At 53.1% G+C, this 14,647-nt stretch overlaps 1 protein-coding gene across 1 annotated transcript; it reads left to right on the forward strand.

The window, feature by feature from the left end:
• Positions 1-1,897: 1,897 nt before the first annotated feature.
• On the forward strand, positions 1,898-14,341 carry RAPGEFL1 (Rap guanine nucleotide exchange factor like 1). Its single transcript, XM_036268922.1, has 15 exons — positions 1,898-2,417; positions 5,184-5,259; positions 6,154-6,295; positions 6,490-6,587; positions 9,204-9,316; positions 9,571-9,738; positions 10,686-10,783; positions 10,894-11,016; positions 11,561-11,739; positions 11,839-11,929; positions 12,457-12,507; positions 12,824-12,911; positions 13,104-13,168; positions 13,541-13,595; positions 13,840-14,341. The coding sequence occupies exons 1-15, from the start codon at positions 1,898-1,900 to the stop codon at positions 13,962-13,964; spliced, it is 1,992 nt and encodes a 663-aa protein (XP_036124815.1). The 3' UTR covers positions 13,965-14,341.
• Positions 14,342-14,647: the final 306 nt, after the last annotated feature.

Consider the following 14,647-nt stretch of genomic DNA (forward strand, 5'->3'; position numbering starts at 1 on the left):
GATATCCTTGAGTAGTTGGAGGGGTCCTAGGATCCTGTTCCCAAGGCTCCCAGTTTCTAGCAGTCTCTCTGCCCCTTTTATTTTCAGTCCCCACACTCTCTACACTCCCCAATTCTTCCCCCTTCCTAACTGACAATCCCAAATCCTGCCCAGAGAGGAGGTTACCAAGGCAACCAGCTTAATCTGGTAACTGTGGCATGTGCTGGGCGTGGAGCCCTCCCCTTTTCTTATTTGGTTCATAAAATGCCTGGGGAGCTCCAAGCCACTGCCAGTTTCCCCTCATAACCCCAGGGATATTGGGGTATCTAATAAAGGGAGCCCAGGAAGCTGATACTTGGATCTCTATTTCAGCTTCTTAGCCAAAATTGTGCTCTCTCCTATTTACTGTTCCCTTTCTAAATCCACAGATGGGTGTGCAAGCTCATTTCTGTGAACACATGCTCTAGCGTATATAGGACCAGATATGCACACACACCAATGCATGTGGAGTGCGCACCCTGTTTAGTTCTACCACCACTCCCAGGCTTTAGCATTCCTTGCCCCGCCTGGTCGGTGCACAGCAAATGGGTGCGGCATTGTCCAAGGCGTCTCAACCCATCTGGAACCTGGTGCCACTCCCCAACCTTGTTACCTTAATCTCGATGTGCTTATGCTGAGCATATCTCTACCCACCTTAGGAACAGAATGCTCCTGGCATAGGCATCAGGTATAAGGATTATTTGGAGTGCAAATTTGGCACCACCTTCCCCACTCCATGGTTGTGTCAACTCTGGGGGAGTGTTCTCTATACGTGATGTGAGATGGCAGCTCTGGAGCTTGTCACCCATCTCCACGGCCCTGCTTCTTTCTACTGCCAGCTGGGCTTAGGTATCCTTGTGCTCCTGGTCTCCTCCCCACTGCCTACTGTCTCTTCTCACCCCAACTAGACCTGCCACAACCTGCTGCTCCTCGCCTGGCTCCTACCTGCCTGCCAGTACCTGCCTTTCACAGGCCAGGCCCTCACCATCTATTGTGCTCTAACAGAAAGGTTAGATGAGTGCCGCCCCCGGGGCCAATGCCAATCCACTCAAGGTCTTCCCAGCCCTCTTGCAAGAAGGGAGATAAAGACCACATATTCCTGTATGTCAACAGAATACACTATCTAGGTTGAGAGTAATGGACACCCAATCAGCAGTTTTCGTAGGCCTCATCTGAGTACAGGTAGGTGAGTCAAGGCATGCAGGCCACAGATCTGCCCTGGTTCTTTGAAATGATACTAGGGTCCCCGTAAGCCCCCGAGCCAGGGGTCCCTCTCCATTGATATATCCCACTCTTACTTTTGTCCTTAATTGCTGCATCTTCTCTGAACTCTCCACCCAATCCCATTCAGCCGCTTAGAATCCCATGTGGCCCCCATGGTTAGTTCCAACGCCCAAGTTCAAGCCTCGCGCGGCCCAGGGGGCGGGCCCAGGAAAGGCAGGGGCGGGGACTGGGAGAGGGGGCGCGGTCTCAGTTCTGCCACCTTCCCCGCGGTCAGGAGCGCCGCCGCCGCCGCCGCCGCCGCCGCGTCCTCTCAGCCTTGCGCTCCGCCCGCTGCTTCTGCCGCGGCAGCCCGGCCCACGAGCGCAGAGCCGGGGCACTGGCCCCGCAGCCGACCCTCCCTTCGGGCAGCCTGCCGGTTGCAGCCGGCATGGGAGGCCGCTAAGGACGGGCACCACTTCCCTCTGGCATCTCCCCGGGCCACTGGCCACTGGACTCCTGCCAGCGAGCCTCGGGCAACTCGGGCCCCCAGTCCAGCGCCTGGCACGGCCCTCCGCTCTGCCCCTCCGGCTCTGAGCATCGTGTTCCCGCCCCCCCGCCCGCGCCTGGGACACCTGGGTCCCCCGGCGGCCCCGAGAAGAGGGGCGGGTGGGGGGGCATGAAGCCGCTGGAGAAATTTCTGAAGAAGCAGACGTCGCAGCTGGCGGGGCGAACGGTGGCGGGAGGTCCCGGCGGGGGTCCAGGGAGCTGCAGCGGGCCCGGAGGGGGTGGGGGACCTGGCGGGGGCGGCGGTTCAGCCGGGGGACCGCGGCCACTGCAGCGGCGTCAGAGCGTGTCTCGCCTGCTGCTCCCAGCTTTCCTTCGGGAGCCCCCCGCTGAGCCGGGGCTGGAGCCGCCCCCCGAGGAGGAAGGTGGAGAGCCGGCGGGGGTCACGGAGGAGCTCGGCAGCGGGGGACCCTGCTGGCTGCAGTTAGAGGAGGTGCCGGGGCCCGGGCCGCTCGGGGGAGGGGGGCCCCTGCGCTCCCCTTCCTCGTACTCCTCTGACGAGCTGTCTCCAGGCGAGCCCCTGACTTCCCCACCCTGGGCCCCCCTGGGCGCCCCCGAGCGGCCGGAGCATCTTCTGAATCGGGTTCTGCAGCGGCTGGCCGGAGTGGCCACCAGGGACAGCGCCGCCTCAGGTAAGGAGTCGGCTGGCTCATCCATCCCAGAGGAGGGGGTTGCCACCTGGTTCCTCTTCCCTGCCCTTGGAATGTCGGGCTGACGCTATGCTGGAGCCTCAGTGTTGGGTTAAGAGGTTGACTGAAGTGGGGTAGGGGCTCATCGGAGGAACAGACCCTTCTGTAGAACAGAAGTGGCGGTGCCACCTTGCTCCCTGTAGCTGCCTCATCCATAGCTGGGGAAAAAGCTGAACCTGTCTCTCCTTAAGCTACCCTTCATTTCCCTTGGACATTTTATCCATAGATTCTTGGGTCCCTGATATTGATTACGTCCTTCTGGGGCCCCAAATTAGGGCCTGACACACTAAGATGGAAGCTGCCCAGAGCAGCCTGTGTCCCCCTCCCCCACCAGGGTGCCCAAGCCTGAAAGACCTTCCAGGAGTCCCCCATTCTGTTTAGAAGGCCATAGCAGAGGGCTGGTCCAATCAGTGTGGGGCAGTGCCAGACAGGCACAGGGCCTGAGCTGGCTTTTGGGTTCCGGCAAAGGGATGCATTGTCCTTAGCAGCTTGAGGGGTGTGGGGGGTGTTCTAGTTGAAGGCTGACTCAGAGGTGTTGTTGGAAAAGAGGTGGCTAGCTAGACATCAGGGCCCTGTGGAGTCTAAGGGGGTCTGAGCCTTTCCAGCTCCCACCCTTCCCCTGGCAGGCCTCAGCACATGGCCTCTTTCAAAAATAATAACCACACCCTGAGAAGCGTATTCCCTAAATGATTATGCTATTTCACCACTCCTCACAAGCACCCCTATTAAGGGGACTTTGAGGAAGCAGACCCAAATTGCTGATTAGTTGCTGAGATAGAATACCTGTGGGTCTTTAGTTCTAGCTGTTGGCATCTCACTAAGCCCAGCAGGGTCTGGGGATTGGGAGCCCTGGTTGAGAATTTCAAGATGGGGGTTTCCCACTGTGCTCTTTGGCCTCTGCAAGGAGCCCCAGCTTAGGTGTGTGGAAGAGGGCTCCACTCCCCTAGATTTTTCTCAAGACCTGGACCCTCTCCTTTGGCTCAGGCTGTAGCTGCCCTGGGGAGCTGACACCTTTTGGATTTAATTAGAAAAATATCAAACACATACAGCTCTCCTAACCATAACTTCCCGCCTACACTCCCCACCCTGTGTCTCTATGACACATTCCCTGGGGAGGCTGTGCATTGGACTGGAGCCTGCCTTGGAAGAAACAGACTCCAAACTGTAGCCCCCACAGCAGCATCTCCCCCCTTCTGCCCTGTGCTCTTCTTTCTTCATTCTGACTTAGTTCTCCAGTGGGATAAAGAGTATAGGAAGGATGTTGGGCATCTCTATTCCTAGTCCCCCATCCCTGGAGCTGGACATCAGCAGAGGGGCTCTCAGACTCACTTTGAGAATATAGTGGGGTAGCTGGGTAGAGAGGTAAAGGAAGAAACCTTTTCTGGTGCCTGGTGCCACAGTCTTCCCTGGGGAAGGACTCCTGAATTGATTGTCACCTGTGTTATCTGGCCTGGCAGGCTTGATTCCCAGAGTAACTGGTTTGGGGAACCCCAAACCAGCTCCAGAGTGAATGAAAATCAGCTTAACCTGCCACTCTGATATTCTTCAATACCAATGTTCTTAAGCCACCTTGATTCCCATGGGTACCCCAAACTAGCCAGTCTCTCAAAAGTCTAAGCAGCCCCATTTGACCACTGGGTCTACCCAGATACTCTGTTTGCCTCAGGTATCTGAGTGTGGGTTCTTAGTCCAGCTCCAGGCAAGGCCCTGGGCCTTGGGCCTTGGTTTCCTCTCATTTGTGAAATGAAAGAGTTGAAGTAGAGGATCTCGTGTTGGTTCTCCTCCACCTTCATGGCTAGAATTGGAGGCCAGGGGATGGTGAGCCAAGGGCCCATAGAAGTCTTGGTTTTGTCCTAGGGCAGTGCCTGGGGACCTGGCCCTAACCTGTCCTGGTAAGGACACCTGGCTCCCTCCCTGCACCCAGCCTGTCTGTTTGTGCCAGGCTGCCCTGCCCCACCCCAGGGCTGGATGCAAGTCAGGGCGACCTTGTACCTGGCTGACTGGCTGAGCCAGGCCCAGATGGGGGTGTGGAGGGGAATGGGGTGGTGGGAGGAGCCACTCCCCTCCACCCTTCCATCATTAACCCTACCATCTCTGGGCATGTAGAGGACACAGGGTTTTCTCTTTAAAGGCTTTAGGATCAAAGAGATGGCAGTTGCTCCATCTCCCTTTTAATGGGGCTGATTCTCACCTGCCTAGTTGGAACTCAAAGCTGTTAGGGAGGGAGTGGGGAGGGGAGGAGGGACACACACACACTGCAGACCCTGACCTCTATGTTTGGAAGTTGTCTCTGTCTAAAGACCCTTCTGTGGGCTACCTCTTCTCATGGGCAGATCTCAAGCTTGGTGTATCAGCTGACCAGCTTCCCACACACGCTGAAGAGAAGTGGGTGTGGCCATCGAAGGGTGCCCCCTCCTTCCCTCCAGCTGCCTTGGCAGCTGCCAACCCCACCCCAGCAGTGGCTGCCCAGAACTTTCACACACACACACACACACACACACACACACACACACACACGCCCGTGCGCGCGCGCGTGTGTGTGTGTGTGTGTGTGTGTGTGTGTGTGCAGAGCATGATGGGGCAGGTGGCTGGGGCTCCAGTCTGGCTAAGGAAAATTTGCCCTTGGAGGCAACAGAGTGGGGTGGGGAGTGTCTGGTTGGGTCCTGGAAGTGCCCTCCTGACATCAGTGGTGCCAATTGATCTCTACAGATATCCTGCTGGATGACATCGTCCTCACCCATTCTCTCTTCCTCCCCACGGAGAAATTTCTGCAGGAGTTACACCAGTAATATCCTTTTGTGGAGCTTGCAAAAGAGGAGGTCAGGAGAGAGCTACTCCCACCACCCCACATGTGATGTCTGGGCCTAAATTCTCCCTTACAAAACACCTTGGGTTTCAACCCGTTTTTCTTCTAATTACCAGCTGTGTGACCCTGAACAGATTACCTAACCTCCTGGGGCCTCAGTTTCCTCTTCTATAAAATGGGAGTAAATAGCACCTCCCCTGCCTACCTACAGGGCTACTGTGGAGATAGATCTGATTGCAGATGTGGGAGTGCTTTGGAGATTAAGCCCTATACCAGTATAAGGTGTTATTATTCTATTAAGAGTGCCTCTCTCCCCACTGAATTGTTGTTCTAAACATCTGGTTGCCCAGTGAGTTATTACAGGGTCTGATGTAGACATCAGGTCATGGCTGTGCTTCTGTAGGGTCTACTAGAGACAAGCCACTGGCTGGGCTATTCATAGGGTCTCATGTAAGCACAGGGCCTCTCACTGAGTTATTTTAGTACCTAATTGCAAATGTCAGGCCACTGAGTAGAATATCATAGGCTCTCTCAGAAATACCGGCCTTACTTACACTGAGGTATGGTCAGGTTTGTGGTGAGCACCATTGACCTTTATCAGCCTGCTATGAGCTCCATGTGTGAGCTGGTGAAGGTTGGGTGGGTCCAGACAGGATATCCTCAAGTGAAATTCAGAGGTGGGAGCTGTATGTGGCCAAGTGGGTGCCATCCTACCTACTCTGGGCTGGGGCATGAGGGGTTCTTGGTTCCAGGGACCCCCGGATCTCCTTTCGTCCTAGCTCCAAATCTAGAAAATATTTGGAGGTGATTTAGCCTCCCATCTTCCTTCCATTTCCTCAGGTCTGTCTGCCTAGGGTTTTTTCTTAACTTCAGGGTCAGCTTTGTTTTGGCAGGAGGCAGGGAGGGCCCAGAGGGACTGGGCCAGAAGCAGGCCTGTCTAGCCATGCTTCTTCATTTCTTGGACACCTACCAAGGGCTGCTGCAGGAGGAAGAGGGGGCTGGCCGCATCATCAAGGTGGGCCTGGGAAGCAAAGGCGGGTGAGCAGGCTATTAGATCTGGAAGGGGCCCCTTTGAAAGAGCCATACTCTTCCAGCTGGGTACTAGAAGCAAAGATGCCAGAGAGCCTTAGCTTATATGGTTCTCCTATGCTTGAAGGCATGGAGACCTTACAGAGAGTGATGCCCTCACCTTTCTCCCCCTCTCCCCAGGATCTGTACCTGCTGATTATGAAGGATGAGTCCCTTTACCAGGACCTCCGAGAGGACACACTGAGGCTTCACCAGCTTGTGGAAACAGTGGAGCTAAAGTGAGGGGAATGGGTTGGGGAAGGGGAAAGGAGAAAAGTCCAGTGTTTCTCTCTTATGGACTGGCTTTTGACTCTAATATGGTTATTTTTTTTTTTAAATAGATTTTTAGAGAGAGAGGAAGGGAGAAGGAGAGAGAGATGGAAACATTGATGAAAGAGAACATCAAAAGGCCGCCTCCTGCGTGCTCCCCACTGGGGATCTGGCCCACAACCTGGGCATGTGCCCTGGCCGGGATTCGAACTTGGTGCACAGGTTGACGCTCAACCACTGAGCCACACTGGCTGGGTCCAATATGGTTTTATTTCAGTTCCTTTCTCTTACTGGAGAGTAGCACAAAGACTGTCTCAAGTCACTTTTTTTTTTTTTCAATCCTCATCCAAGGATATGTTCCTTTTTTTTTTTTTTTTTTTTTAAAGCATTTTATTGATTTTTGGAGAGAGCAATGGAGAGGGAGAGAGAGAGAGAAGCATCAATCAGTTGCCTTCCATATACAACCAGACCAGGGATTGAGCCCGCAATCTGGGCATGCGCTCTGACCAGAAATCGAACCTGCGACCTTTTGGTGCACAGGATCACACTCCGACCAACTGAGCCATGGCCAGGGCTCCAGTCACTTTTTTGTCCATTACAATGCATACTGGTAAATATTTAACACCAGCACTTCAGAAAAAACAAAAACCCTGATTTGTAGCTTTTGCTGATTTCCATGGTATAAATTCCCTCACCATGGCTGATTTCAAGCTACCAACATGACATCCCTGAAGGTGAAACTGGGAAGAGATGTGCAGTAGAGGCCATCATATAGTATTTCACCATGCAAACATCATAGATGTAAATAACCCGAGGAGCATAGATAATAGTAAAATGTAGTAAAACAATTAGGAGACTACTTTTTGGTAATAATTTGGCTGTAAGATTAACACACACACACTTTTTAACTTTTTTTAATTGAAAAAAATTTTTTAGAGAGAAAGGCATTGATTTATTGTTCCACTTATTTTATGCATTCATTGGTTTCTTCTTGTATGTGCCCTGAGTAGGAATCAAACCTGCAACCTCAATGTATTGGGATGATGCTCTAATGGTTAGTAACCAACTGAGCTACCCAGCCAGGGCTCACACACTTTTTATTTTATTTTAATTTTTTAAAATGATTCCTCCAACTTATTTATTTATTTATTTATTTATTTATTTAATCCTCACCCGAGGATATTTTTCTATTTATCTTCAGATAGAGTGGGAGGGAAAGAGAGAGAAACATCGATGTGAGAGGGACACATTGATTGGTTGCCTCCTGCATGACCAGGGCCCGGGACAAACCGCAACAGAGGTACGTGCTATTGGCCAGAATTGAACCTGTGACTCATTGGTCTGCGGGTCGATGCTCTACCATTGAGCCAAACCAGCCAGGGCAGCTCAAACACTTTTTAAATAGCTTTATTTAAAAACCATTTGGCAACATTTAGCAAACTGCTTTCGTGAGCCAACGTGTACTGGCTTTAGGACATCACTACATCCATCCATCCTTCCATCCATCCATCTGTCTGTCCATCCATCTATCCATCCATGCCTGCAGCCCTTTCAGTTTCTCTCCCCTCAATTCCCACCACCACAACCCTTGTTTAGGCCTCATTATCTCTCACTTGGCTTATTGCCACAGCCTTCAATTCAGGGCTTCGGCTTATGGTCTTGTGTCTGTCTCTCCCTTCTTTTGTTGATACCAGAGAGATCTTTCCAACTTGACATCATGCTCCCGTTCCAAAAACATCATGGCCAATAAGAAAAAATTGCAATATCCTAGCACAGAATTCAACACTCTTTCCTTTCTATCTTCTGCTAATGCTTCTCATCTCAATTCCTACATAGCCTTGTGCTCACGACACTCCCTATACATCCCATTCCCTAAACTTTTGTGCTTTCCCAACTTCCTGCTGTCATTTATATGGTCTATTCCAGAAGGACTTCCTCCCATTCCCTTCTCTTCCTGTTGTCCTTCAAGGGCCAGATCAAATGCCATTTTCTCAATGAAAGTTCCCCAGATCTTCCCTTTTAGGAATAGTTTTCTCCCTCCCCCATACCAACATAACTTTTCGTGCACCTTTGTTATGTCACTTAACACCTGCCTTGTGTTAGAAGTAGCTATATGCACATCTGTCTCCCTCCCAGACTGTGAAGTTCTTGTTGGCAAAATTCAGCAAACAGCTGATGATCTACACTTCCCATGTGCTGAGTAATGTGCTAGGCCTGAAGGATGAAAAAAAATCCAGTAAGAACTAATCCCAGCTCTCAGAAACTCTGTGTTGTAGAAGAGATAAGACTCACACATAAACAAGTAGTAGCCCATTGTCCTATAGCAAAAAAAAATTAATAAGTGACTTTTCCTGGTGGGTGGGGTGGATCAGACAAGAATTCATGGAAGAAGTGGCATTTTATTTGGGTCACTTGGACAGTTGTCCCCTGCTGGCCATTGTCCTCACTTCTAACCCCCCCAACCACTCTCTGAATCTGATGCCAGTGCATCCTTGACCCAATTCTGATACCCCTGCTTGATGTTGCCTGCCTGGTGCTCCATATGCCTGGCAGGGCTTCCTGATGCCCAGCTGTGTCCATGCCAGGATCCCAGAGGAGAGCCAGCCACCTAACAAGCAGGTGAAGCCACTCTTCCGCCACTTCCGTCGGATAGACTCCTGTCTGCAGACCCGAGTGGCCTTCCGGGGCTCTGATGAGAGTGAGTGTGGGCATTAGGAGGGACAGGGGTTCCTGAGTGGCTCAGGGCACCCCCTGGGGCCTTGGGTCTTGGGCACCCTCCAGGGAGTCTCCCTGTGTAGTAGAACCAGTCCCTTTCATAGAGTCTTTTTCAAGGCCAACCAATTTAGGGTTAGTGGTGGGGTGTAGTGGGGAACACAGGTGTCCTGGAGGGGGACTGGGCCAGTTGCTGCCATTCTGCCCTCTGATGAAAGCCACCTTCCTGTCTTTGTCCAGTCTTCTGCCGGGTCTATATGCCTGATCATTCTTACGTGACCATCCGCAGCCGCCTCTCAGCATCTGTGCAGGACATTCTGGGCTCTGTGACAGAGAAACTGCAGTACTCGGAGGAGCCTGCTGGGCGTGAGGATTCCCTCATCCTGGTAGCTGTGGCCTCTTCAGGAGGTGAGGGTCAGGAGGATCTCGCTGGGACCCCAGGAGAGGAGAAACTCACAAGCCTAGTGTCCTGGGTGGGGTAAAAACTGACTTCTAGGCCCTGGCTATCTGAACTGGGGTGCTGGGATATGAGCATTTCCTAGAAGCTTATTAAAAATGCAGTATTTCAGACCCCACTCCAGACTTGCTGAATCAGAGTGTGTATTTTAAAAAAAATTTTTTTCTTTATTGATTTTAGAGAGAGGAAGGGAGAGGAAGAGAGATAAGAAACACCTACGAGAGAGAACATCAATTGGCCACCTCTTGCACACCCCACACTAGGGATCAGGCCCAGAACCTGGGCATGTGCCTTAACTGGGCAGGAACTGAATCGGTAAACTCTTGGTGCATGGGTCAACGCTCAACCCCTGAGCCACACCAGCTGGGTAGAATGTGCATTTTAACAGGGTCCCCAGGCTATTGTTCTATGCACATTAAAATTAGGGAAACACTGGTCCAGGACACTTGGATGCTGATCTGGATGCCTGCCTTACAAACCTTGGGATCTAGTTCTATAATCTTTTTGAGTACCTAAGGGTGCTATGTTTTTTAGGCTAAAGACACAGGGTGGGTCTCCAATCCCTGTGGGAAGGCAAAAGGCCTACAATGTAGTCACAGCCTTATGTCCCTCTAAGACAGGGGGAAATTTCTGCTTTTCCAGTGTCATAGGGATGAAAGAATGAGAGAAGAGCTGAGAAAGAACATCAGGAGTGAAAAAAGAGGTTATAAGTGCACAAGAAGTCATTATTTGAAAATTTTCAGGAAAATATGACATAAACCATTGATAATACAAGTCCCATTAGTCTAGAATGTGTCCATGCAGGGTGAGGAGTTTCTAGATAGGATGGCGACAGTGGCTGGGATGTGTGAGGGTGCAAATGGCCAGGGCTGAGGCAGAGCAGCTCCTTTTTCTGCAGAGAAAGTCCTTCTCCAGCCAACTGAAGACTGTGTCTTCACCACACTGGGCATCAACAGCCACCTGTTTGCCTGCACCCGGGACAGCTATGAGGCCCTGGTAAGAACACCTTCACATGGCCTTGGCTGGGAGTGAGGGCTGTGAGGGGCTGTGAGCAGAAGCTCACAAACCCAGAGGGGAGCCCAGCCTGTATCCCTGCCTGCCACCAGGTGCCCCTCCCCGAGGAAATCCAGGTCTCCCCTGGAGACACAGAGATCCACCGAGTGGAGCCTGAGGATGTTGCCAACCAACTTACTGCCTTCCACTGGGAGCTGTTCCGATGTGTGCATGAGGTGGGGACAGGCTGGTGCTGGGCTAGGGGCAAGGAGGGAGAAATGTACCAAATGTGGGGGCCTGGAGTGAGGCAGTTTCTGCTGCTGAACTCCATGATGAGACCGCTCACTTGCAGCACGCCCTCGGGCAATGCACCACCAAAACCCGCACTAAGCCTTTGTCCCCTTCATCTGGGAAAACAGCAGAGAGAGACCCCCTAGCAGGGTGGTTGAGGGCCCCATTGCTGCTTACACAGAACCTGAACCATGGTTAATATTTTAAAAATATTTACTATTAAAGAAATTAAATAAGGCAGCGACAAAAATGTCTATTACTTGGGTTAAGTGCCTGGCACCCTGTAAGTGCCCAATAGATGGTAGAGTATTATTCATGTCGGTTGTTTTCCCTCATCTCTGTGGCATCCTGTCCCACCTATTTTCTACACCTCCCTCCCCGACTCTCCTACTCTCCTGCCTTTCCTTCCTCACCGCCTTGCACTGCCATCTGTCCACCTACACCCACCATACCCTGGCCACCCTCTGCGGCCACTGCCACCATGAGCAGCTGGAGTTCGTGGACTACGTGTTCCACGGTGAGCGCGGTCGCCGGGAGACGGCCAACCTGGAGCTGCTCCTGCAGCGCTGTAGCGAGGTCACCCACTGGGTGGCCACGGAGGTGCTGCTCTGCGAGGCCCCGGGCAAGCGTGTGCAGCTGCTCAAGAAGTTCATCAAGATCGCTGCCCTGTGAGTGCGCCAGCGGGGGAGGGGGAGCACTGAGGCCTGTTGTGGGGGCGGTGCCATGGCCCCCTGACCGCCCACTAACTCTGCCTCCCAACCCCGCAGCTGCAAGCAGAACCAGGACCTGCTGTCCTTCTACGCAGTGGTCATGGGGCTGGACAACGCCGCAGTCAGCCGCCTGCGGCTCACCTGGGAGGTAATGTGACCTCTTCCCTTTTCTCTCCTCCCACTTGGGAGGTAATGTGACCTCTTCCCTTTCCTTTCCTCCCACTTGTGCTGGCCCACCCGGGGATCTTGGCCTCCAGCCTCAGTCTTGACATCCTGGGCTCACTTCAATTGGAAAGAAGCGCCCATACAGCCCCAGGGCACACAGCTCTGGCTAATGGACTCTGTCCCTGTGCAGATGGGTAACAAGGCCCACCTGAGTGGGAGGGCAGGCAGCCCAGGCCAGGTCACAGACATGGCGGTCCCATTTCAGCCAGCACTCGGTGAGGTACCTTGGTGCATGGCAGAGGCTTCCATTTCCCCAGAATAATTCATTTCTCTGGCCTGCATCCAGCTCCCAGACCCAGCCAAGGGTGACTCCACTTTCCCACCCACCAGCTTCCCAGCCCCTGCAAGACACTCAGGTCCTTTCCCCCTCTAACACCTGGGGGTTTCAGATGCTTCCATGAATCTCAAGGAGCTCCACTCTGACATTTCTTCTTCCTTCACACTCTGCAGAAGCTGCCAGGGAAATTCAAGAACCTGTTCCGCAAATTTGAGAACCTGACAGTGAGTGGGTTTGGCTTTTATCTGCCCCTGGACTTGTACCCGAGACTTTCTGTTCCCATAAACCTTCTTCCTCAAGCATCCCTTTCAAGGTTTTTGGTGCCTAGGATCCCGTCCTCTTCCCACCGTGCTGGAGGACTACTACCCTATTTTCCCTGGAGGAGGGGGAGAGCAATCAAGACCTTCCCCAGCACACTCCCAACTAGATATTCCTTCATACTCCTATCTACTAGGGTAGGGGATGAGAAAGGGGATGGGGGATGTCTTTGGGGTACCCCGAACCTATCTGTTCCTTTTTCCTTCTTCTGCGGAATGCCAGGACCCCTGCAGGAACCACAAAAGCTACCGAGAAGTAATCTCCAAGATGAAACCTCCTGTGATTCCTTTTGTGCCTCTGATCCTCAAAGGTGACAGTTGTTCCCAAATTATGCTCCTCTGTCCACATTCTTCATACCTCTGTTCTGACTCTCAGTTCCCTCCCAACTGAGCTCTGAGTGCCCAGAGGAGAGGAGCCCCCCAAGACTGAGGGGATTCCAGGGGAGGGGGTGGGCCCTTTAGGCCTCCTCTCTTACTCACTTGCTTCCCTCTCCATCTCCTAGACCTGACTTTCCTGCACGAGGGGAGTAAGACCCTTGTGGATGGTTTGGTGAATATTGAGAAATTGGTAAGTGGCACTGCCAGCCCTAGTCCCATGAGTGGGGGAATGGTGTCCTACCCCTCTCCTGGCACCCCCGTAAAAACAGCAGCCTTTCTCCATGGTGCCCAGCTTGCCTGACAGACTCCGGACTATCTCCCTGGTGGCATTGCTGTGGCAACCCGCCCACGGCAAAGCTAACAGGCAGCTCTGGGGTGGGGGGGCAGCGCTACCTCTCCCTCATCTGGCACCCGGTTACACCCACTTCTTTGGTGCTTCAGAGACCCTCCAGAATTGGGGGCTGGAGGGAGTAAACCCAGCAGAGCTGGAGACAAGAGGAAGGGGAGCGTGGGGGTATTCTTCCTGTGCCCTTTTCAGAGCTCATTTCTTGTCCTCTCCCAGCACTCAGTGGCTGAAAAGGTGAGGGCAGTCCGCAAATACCGGAGCCGGCCCCTCTGTGAGTACCCAGGGTTCCGAGAGCACTGCAGGTAGTGCTTTTGCCGGGTGGGAGGGTTCTGGGGGAAATCCCTGCTCAAATGTTTATTTCCTTAAACTTGTCAGTTCGCCATGCTGTCCTTGGCTTTCCCAGGGGCCCTCCTGCTCAACACCTGTCCCAGTCTGCACCCTTGTCCTCTGGCCAGTGTGTGCTAGAGGACAAGAGAGCCTGGCAGCCTAATCACCTCTCTCTCCTTACACCCCAGGCCTGGATATGGAGGCATCGCCCCATCACCTGCAGACCAAGGCCTACGTGCGCCAGTTCCAGGTCATCGACAACCAGAACCTCCTCTTTGAGCTTTCCTACAAGCTGGAGGCTAACAGCCAGTGAGAACAGAGGTTTTAGTCGGCCCCCACCAGGGTCCTCGGCACCTGACACTCAAGCACTTTGCATGATGTCCCAACCCCACTCCAACATCTTTCCCCTGGAACAACTTCCCGCCCCACTGGAAAGAGTTGGATGGACTTACCCCGGGACTCATAAGCCTGTTTATCCTGCTGAAGTCCTCTCCCTCTTGCTCCTTCCAGCCAAAACCACACCCTGCTGGTTCTGCTCTTGCAAGGAGAGGGGGCAGAGAGCACTTTCCTCTGTCCCCTCCCATCAAGGGCTGTTCCTGGGTTTCCAACCTCCTTTCCCAAGCAGGAAGGAAAGTAGCCCATGCTCCCGTCCTCTCAGAGCTGAATTGAGGGAGGGACTGGCAGCCTTCCTCTTTGCCACCTGTCCCAGCTCTCCCTGGTCAGGGTTGGGACTCCTGGATGTACCCTCTGAATATTACATTGTCCGTGTGTGTGTGTGTGTGTGTGTGTGTGTGTGTGTGTGCAGGCGCGCCCCCTGAGGAGCAGAAGTGCATCTGGTGATTGAGGGAGGGTGTTTTGTGTGCTGTGGGGGGAGGTCCTTCTGTTTGGTGCTACCCTTGTCTACTCTGCCCCTGGGTCAGTGCATTGTGGGTGCTTTCCCCACACCCACCACTCCCTGCTCAGTCACTCCTGCTGTCCTGCATCCCCCTGCTTGTG

The sequence above is a fragment of the Molossus molossus genome, unplaced genomic scaffold (assembly GCF_014108415.1).
Source record: "Molossus molossus isolate mMolMol1 unplaced genomic scaffold, mMolMol1.p scaffold_m16_p_19, whole genome shotgun sequence".
NCBI lineage: Eukaryota > Metazoa > Chordata > Mammalia > Chiroptera > Molossidae > Molossus > Molossus molossus.

Excerpts from the sequence above, each read along its gene's own strand:
- RAPGEFL1 (XM_036268922.1), top strand. The coding sequence starts at position 1,898 with ATGAAGCCGCTGGAGAAATTTCTGAAGAAGCAGACGTCGCAGCTGGCG. Across the intron at positions 5,260-6,153 it reads TTTCTGCAGGAGTTACACCA|GGTCAGCTTTGTTTTGGCAG; the intron begins GTAATATCCTTT and ends TCTTAACTTCAG. Across the intron at positions 12,912-13,103 it reads TGTGCCTCTGATCCTCAAAG|ACCTGACTTTCCTGCACGAG; the intron begins GTGACAGTTGTT and ends TCCATCTCCTAG.